Below are 7677 nucleotides of genomic sequence, written 5' to 3' on the forward strand. Positions count from 1 at the left end.
AATTACCTGCTCCGAAATGAAAACAAAATGTTTGCACAGATAAGAGAATTCCACGAGTTTGTTCATTGTTTTGCAGCGAAATAATTGTAACGGCTTTATTATAGAGCCGACTTTGGTTTCATTGTTGCCTGCCAGCAACAGGTAGCAAGTGAAAACTCTTACTATGACGCCCAGCAACAATTACTTTCGTTTGCTGGTATTATATATTGTTTTTGTTTCTGTGGTCCATTGATTTGGCATTAGGTTGTATAGAAAGCAGCAGCAGCTCCAGTCTCGAGCACATGAAAGCTGCATCGGATTATGGCTAAAAAATACAATAGTAGTGAATTTAAGAATGTATTTCAATGCCAACGTGTGTGGCAGTCTGGCGAATTGAATTTGTTTCTTGGGCTGGGAAAGCGGTAAAAATAATATATTATCAACGGTATTGTGCGTGGAGGTCAAGTGGCGATTGGCGAAGTTCGTGTCTTAAGTCTTTCGTTTTTGCGCAACAAAATGAAATGAAATGAAATGAAACTTTTTCCAGCGTTTAATTAGTGAAGCCGTCATTTCGTTCTGCACAATTAAGGCGCACACAAAAATAATAATCACACCAGGCCGACAAAATAACAAAATTCAAGCTTAAGAAAATAAAATTTAAAAATGAAACGCAAACGTTTAAAGGCGGCGTCCGTTGTGATTAAATCAGAATGCGTGGACAGGCGCAGTTACCGCCGCTAGCCAGCCAGCCAAGCCAGGCAACCAGCCAGACAATATATCTCATGTAAAGTCCATAAACTGCCAACTCATAAGGCCATGTTGCTGATACTACTGGCTGCTCATATCACTTAGCGCTTATTGTGTCCGCACGTCTCGCTCCCACTCCCCCACTCACATCTCTTTTTTGCTGGCTCGTTTAGCCATTGAGTGGGCAGATGCGGCTGTCAACTCGCTGCCGTAAATTAAACCATAAATGCAGCAACAACAAGCGCAAAAATATCCAAAAACAAAATTATGTATATCAACTGACATGTAAGTTTACAAAAACAATAATGCAACGAGTAAAAATAATAATAATGAGCGCAACAATGTTAACATTGTGTCCATGTCATGATGCATAAAGCACTTGCTAACAAAACACATAAAATTATATGATTGTTATATATATATATTTTTATATTTAATTCAAATATATATAATTATATATTTGTTTAAGTCTTAGCCTGTTTTAAAGTGTATCTTAGCTTCGCCTCTTGTCTTGTTGCAACACCAGTGAGTGCTGCAAGTGACTTGAGCTGCCAGCACCCCCCACTTGCTGTAGGGGGAGGAGAGACCGGCAGGCGCCGTTATTTTTTTTAACTGACACAACGGCTGTCACCAAGCATTGTCTTAAAATCTGTGCAGCGAACAGGTGAAGTTGTTAACTCTTCTACTCTTTAGTGAAATCGGGCACAGAAACGAAACGAAAAAAAATCACAAAACTTTTATTTAACTTTCGTGAATGTTTGTACGTTGTCCGCCGTTGATTTATGGGCAACAATTGAAGCAATTTCATTTGATATATGCAAGCGCTGTTGTTCATTGTAATGACAGCTGCTTTGCATGCCACTTGTGGCAAGTTGTAGCTGCCACATGGCCACTGAGTGCTCAAATAATTGGCTGAAAGTACGTTGCAGCAAACTGTAACTATTTGATATTTATTTTTATAGCTGTCAATTTGAATGCGCTTTCAGAACAATGAACTGCTTTTAATATAACTGTACAGTAATTTGCCAAAAAGCACAAGAAACAATAAAGAAAAAACTCGGACTATCACGAACTGTAAAATGCGTGGGAAACAAAAAATGTTCGATACTTTTTTTTTGCGTGCGACGAATGAAATTAAATACAACTGAAAAACTAAACTAAAGTGTTTAAATAATAAAAGTTTAAGTTGGGCAACTGTAATAAATTAACGGAAAACACGAAATATCTAAACAAAAACAAAGCGCGAATTGTGCCACACAAAAACAACAACAAAAGAAATGATAATAATTCAAAAATTTGCGATTAACAACGAAACGAAAATAAAATCATGCAAAAATAATAATGGAGAGCAAAACAAAATCGAGAGTAAAGCTAACGCTAGTGCCGCACAAACAGGTTCACACGCTATCTCCCCAACAAGAATCGCAAATCCATTCAGATTGCAGTTTAGTGTGCTTGTTGTGATCGATTAAGTAAGAAAGCGAAAGAGTAAGAGAGGGCAGCTCGAGTTCATAGCAGGCAGCTTTTGCAACAGTTTGAAACTAAAATGTTAATGTTCAGTAAAATTTGTATTTATTTAACTAAGCACATTTTGTTTTATAATTGCAAGCATGACATTTTCTTACAGTGTATCTGCAATTCGCTGTATTTGCAGCATTTGCTTTGGAGTGCTTGCAACAAGTGAATGACAGGATAATCGTCCTATGTACCTGTTCGCTAGCTGTCTGTAGACTTTTTTTTTGTGTTGCTTGCCCCTTTTGTCTTCGTATTCCTTTTGGGATTTTATTTTTGTGGCATGTGAACAACTCGCATAAAATTCGCTTACTGCTCGCATTCTTATGCCGCTGTCGTAACGTTTGATGCGTGATCTTGTTGATTATGCTGATGGCAGTGATCTGTCCTTTTTCTTCCCGTACCCTGTCCCTGTGCCGACGCTGCCTTTCTGCTCAGTTCAGTGGCATTTCAGCACAGTACAAATTTCTTGCTGTTCGAGAGTGTGAAATTGTTTTTTGTGCTGTTCTGTTGTGTTGTTTGCTTCATGGAAATTGCCTAAATATGCTTCGGAATTTTGTGGGAACAAGTGCATTCATACGCTCTCGCTTCCAGAGCAGGTTACGTGCCTCAACATATGCATTATATATGCCAGAACATCCGCAGGCGGTAGTGTGAGAATTTTGCACTCAACATGATTTCCATTCAGTTCGAGTTTGTAGTCTGTGTGTGTTTCTTTGAGTTGTCTTCGTTTATATACGAGCATTTCATAAAATTTCAAGTTTTTATTAAAATTACAAGCAAAATTTATTTTGCTTAACATATGTATATATTCTATTCTATGCCACAGATTAGTTCACAAATGCTTTTCTATAATACCTGTACACCCATATAGCAAAAAGGATATGAAGAACTGCAATAATTAAAATTTCACCAGCATCAAATAACAAAATTCATAAAACAAATACTTACCCCAGCCAAAAATTAAGCAAGAGCCACATACGGCAGTAATGCAGCTCAGTATAAACCCAATTAGAAATGTTCTTGCCCAGTTCTTAGAGCAGCAAAACAATATTTATGCGACTTTTAATGTATTTGATATCTTACCATAAAATATCCTACTAAGATCAAAATTCCAGCGACTGCATAAAATATGCAGCTTAATAGAAATACCATTAACAGTACAAATATAGTGACATCACTCTTGAGAGGCTCTATCTCCAGGCCATATAAAAGTGCAAGAACGAAGCCTTCTAATATAATCAGGACAGCAAAGATGATCACCTTTATATGTAAACCGCAACAGATATTGTCCCAGTACTCGCATTGTTCAGACGTACACATTTTTGTGTAAATTGTTAATGACTAGCTATAATAAAAGTACAAATTTAAATTAATTATCATGGCTTACTTTACGAGAAACAATTTACAAAGAAACTCTTTCAATAGCAACATTTTCCATAGCAACAACACTTTCCACAAGTTCTTTTCTATAATATCTGTAGGCCCAAACTGCGAAAAGGATATGAAGAACTGCAAGAAATTATAAGCACACTGCACTTAAATAATAAAAACTTCAATACACTAACTTACCCCAACTCAAAATTGGAATTGAGCTACCAAGGATTGTTACGCCGCCAAGTACCAGCCCAATGAAAAATATACTTGCCGTTTTCTTAGATAAGAGATACAAATGAGTAATTACTCAGCTCTCATGTAATCTTACCATAAGATATCCAAGTAAGATCAAAATTCCGGAATATGCATAAAATATGGCGAATAACATAAGTACTGCTATTATTTTAAAGTGAGTGGTTGTATGGTTCTGTATGTATGATATTTTAAAGCCACAGCAAATTGCAATACCAAGGCCTTGAAATAGTGTCAAGCAACCAAAGATGATCACTTTTATATTTAAACTGCAACAGATATTGTCAAAGTATTCGCATCGATCACATGCACACATTTTTATGTAAATTGTTAATGATTATGCATAATAAAAATATAAATTTAATTTCATTATCATGGCTTACTTGTTGCAAAATGTTTTTTATTCTATTGCCAGCTGATCCGCTTTTGTGAGTGCTTAACTGTACTTTGAATCCTGCAACTATCTATTTTATGCCTCTCTGTGTGGCACACCTAAGCCCATCAAAAGCTGCCACCCCTAGCTAGGCAACATGTTGCCCTCATTGCTTGGGCAAGGATAAACGCTTCGGCACAGCTGTGGCCAAACGCTTGTGCTCTCTCAGGCATAAACTTGACAGGTAGGCAGGAAAAGTTTCAAGCAGCACACACACACACACATGCATATTTATGCGCCCCGAACCCACTTGAGTTTAGTAGATCACTTTTCCGGCCGGAAGGAGGCGACTCGATAGCAGCAAGGTGTATTTGCACAGAGCAACTGTCTGCACATGCCGTCACACACACACACACAGACACACACATGCATTAATAAAAAAGCAGCCCCTAAAAAACGCTGCGTACCGTTAGGGCTCAACTCATTGCTATATTACTATTGTATACACAAGTATTATGATATTTGTTCATCAACAACAACAAAGAGTTGCTTTTATGCTTATGGAAAAACATGTTGCACCTTTTTTGCATATACATACAGACATCATGTGGCTATATAGGCATGCACGATTGTTCAGATTTGATTAGCAACAAAACGTTTAAACAGTAAACTTGACAAAGTAGCAGCTGTGCCAATAAGCAAGCACAAGCGATTGGATTACAAAAAATCTGCGCATATTGCTTATGAAATAATTTCTTATTAGAATTAGCATTAAATGAATTGGAATTTATTATGATAAAATATATACTTTCACTTATCAATATTATAGATTAATTTATGCTATAATTCATAATCTTATTTTTGGTCACATGTCTTATAATTCAAAAACTAATCTGCCTAGTTCGATTTGTATTATTCAACTTGGAAGTTTCATTTTTCCAAGGCACTACTTATTAGAATTGTCTCAACTTTATATGCAGGCAGTCGATGATGAAAATCATTAGCTATTGATAGCTATGTATGTCGCATAATATTATGTTTAAGCCGACGACAAGCAAGTGCAATTAAAATGATATGAAAATGAATGCGAGCGGGGGCACGTTGCAACGCAAACGTGAGCGCACAACTTCAATTGAAGTTGCATCGATGTGTGTCGCCCGCGTGCGCTTTGATTTTATTGCCACAGCACTTAGCATAATGAGCGCAGGCGGAGTTGGGGGCCAACGATAAGATCACATTTCCTTTAAAGCCGACGCCAGTTGACTAACTCGCTCGCCTCGCATGCGCATATGCTTCCTGTCTGCATTTGCCGACCGACCAAGCGACCGGATATTCCTTTAAGTGGAATGCCATGCTCTGCATTGTGTTGCACAAAAGTTCAAAGTGCAAGTAGTTTGCCCCAATTGCACACACACACAAAGGACAACACCACCTGTTTCCTTGGGCTTTTGTTAAGATTTATTCAAGTTTAATGAACTGCTGCACGTGTTCACCATTTGTAGTTTATGTAGGCATCGTAGAGCAGCTTGGATTTGGCATAGCGCTGCTGATCCTCCATAAACTGCATGACATCCTTCACATTCACATGCTTAATGCGCATGGTAAAGGCGCGTTGAGGTAGCGCAGCGCTGCTCGACTTGGCAGCGGAGCCTGCACTGCTGCCAGCAGCAACGGCAGCTGCACCCATTGTGGGTGGCTTGCGTGCGCCCAGCGCCAGCAGCGCTGTATTGTTGGTGGTCTCCAAGCGTATTTCGTTATCACAAGCAGTGAAGTTTCGATTGCGTTGCAGCTTCTTCCAGCGTCTGCAATTAGAACATTAGTTTAATCAAAATCTTAAGCGCTGAGCGCTTACCTGCGATGCCCATAGTTGGTGTCATCATCAGAGTTGCCATAGCCCGTTACCTCGCGATCGTTTAGGAACATCATGGTGGTGCGCATATTATCGTTGACCACACAGTTCGGATCGTTGTAGAGTCTGTTGCCGGTCCGATGCTGGCAGAGCTCAATGGTGCTGCTCAGCAAGTGCTTCATGTAGCATTCGACAGCGGCCAGCAGCACCTCGATCAGCACATCCGCATTATGCTTGTTTAGGCTTATGCTTTCCACGGCGCAAAAGCTCAACAGCATGCGCTCAATGCTTTTGCTCTCAAAGTGCGAGATGCGTGCCGATTCCTGATTGTTGTACTTGTTATTCACCTTGGGCTGCTGTTCAGGCACCAAGGGCTTTGCTATGATGAGCCTTTGGCCAGCGTATGACTGCATAGGCACCTCAATGGGCTTGCTGTTGTTGTTGTTGGGAAGCTGTAAGTATAAAGTATAAACTTGTGGCAAGCTGCAGCTAAGGCACGCGTCGTCAGTCGCTTGCCGCTCGACTGCATGAGCACTGACCGCAACACCCATACATTTACACTTGACTGCGTTAAGGACGCAAGCCAGGATATGTTCTGCAAAGTGCACAGGCATGCGGCGGGCACTAGAAAGGGGCACGAGCTACGACTAATTATTCAAATTGTGCGCATGATGATGGAATGCTAGCAACTAACAGAAGCTAACGCTAGCCGGATATACGAAAAAGAGTCGGCGCACGACTGTCGCCCGTCGCTTTGACGCGCACCACTGACTTCGACTTGAACTGCGACGCGAGTGTCCAGTGTCCAGGGTGCGGGTGCTCGACTGCATATTAAAAACTACCTGCGCATGCCCCTAGACTCGGACTGTTGATTAGAAATTCTGCTCAAGCCCACAAGAGACTTCTCTCTCTCCCTCTCTGTGTCGCTATGCGCGTGCTCCCGAACAGGTTCATTACGCGTGCCGACACTAGACACGACGCAACGCGACACGACAAGGCGTTGACCTAATTATAGCTATTTTTTACATTGTAAATTTTATAGTCGGCTTGACTGCTTACCATGGCCTAAATATAGGGGTTGAGACTTGGAGGGTTAGTCTATTAACTGCGGGCCACTTGTCCAAAAACTTATTGTGACAACTGCAAGGTGCATCAACTAGCAACAAATGTAGCAACTGTACTTTAAAAACTATGGAATTAAAAATCTTGTAAATTTATTTTAGCACTTGTCCTTGTCAATTAAGTACCGGAACTGTCATCTAGTGTAACAATCTTGCGAATGGCAAAGCTACGCAACTGTCATCGAGCATAAAATGTAAAAGCTAATTAATAATATACATGTATGTAAGTGAAAGTATTTATTTGAAAAGTGAATAGTGCCAAAATATATTTATAAATAAAATTGGTAAGTGCAGTTTATTTTTAAACAATTAATTAGCGTTAAGGTAGTCATGCCAACAATTGACTTGCAATACTTGCATAAATGCCAACTAGACAATAAAATTTAAAAGCAAAATAGTCGTTTAGCTGGAAGAAGAAGAGTTTCTTAGCTATGATCGACAATAGTTCAGTGGCAGCAGCAGCTGTA

At 39.7% G+C, this 7677-nt stretch overlaps 1 protein-coding gene and 1 long non-coding RNA gene across 4 annotated transcripts; both read right to left on the bottom strand.

Annotated features, from left to right (window-relative positions):
* Positions 1–2633: 2633 nt before the first annotated feature.
* Positions 2634–4173, bottom strand: LOC108602395. Of its 3 annotated transcripts, XR_001915244.2 has the most exons (6): positions 3944–4173; positions 3811–3892; positions 3648–3750; positions 3325–3586; positions 3190–3271; positions 2634–3130 (listed from the first exon to the last, which is right to left on the bottom strand). It is a non-coding gene; the product is annotated as an uncharacterized LOC108602395 (long non-coding RNA). The 3 variants fall into 3 exon arrangements; XR_001915245.2 differs by having other exon boundaries at positions 2634–3096; positions 3811–4173; XR_001915243.2 differs by having other exon boundaries at positions 3811–4173.
* Positions 4174–5684: 1511 nt separating this feature from the next.
* Positions 5685–7318, bottom strand: LOC108603774. The gene is made up of 3 exons (XM_017992865.1): positions 7149–7318; positions 6093–6541; positions 5685–6042 (listed from the first exon to the last, which is right to left on the bottom strand). Exons 1-3 carry the CDS (start codon positions 7149–7151, stop codon positions 5730–5732), a joined length of 765 nt encoding a protein of 254 aa, XP_017848354.1. The 5' UTR covers positions 7152–7318; the 3' UTR covers positions 5685–5729.
* Positions 7319–7677: the final 359 nt, after the last annotated feature.

This window comes from Drosophila busckii, chromosome 2L, assembly GCF_011750605.1.
Source record: "Drosophila busckii strain San Diego stock center, stock number 13000-0081.31 chromosome 2L, ASM1175060v1, whole genome shotgun sequence".
NCBI classification, from domain to species: domain Eukaryota; kingdom Metazoa; phylum Arthropoda; class Insecta; order Diptera; family Drosophilidae; genus Drosophila; species Drosophila busckii.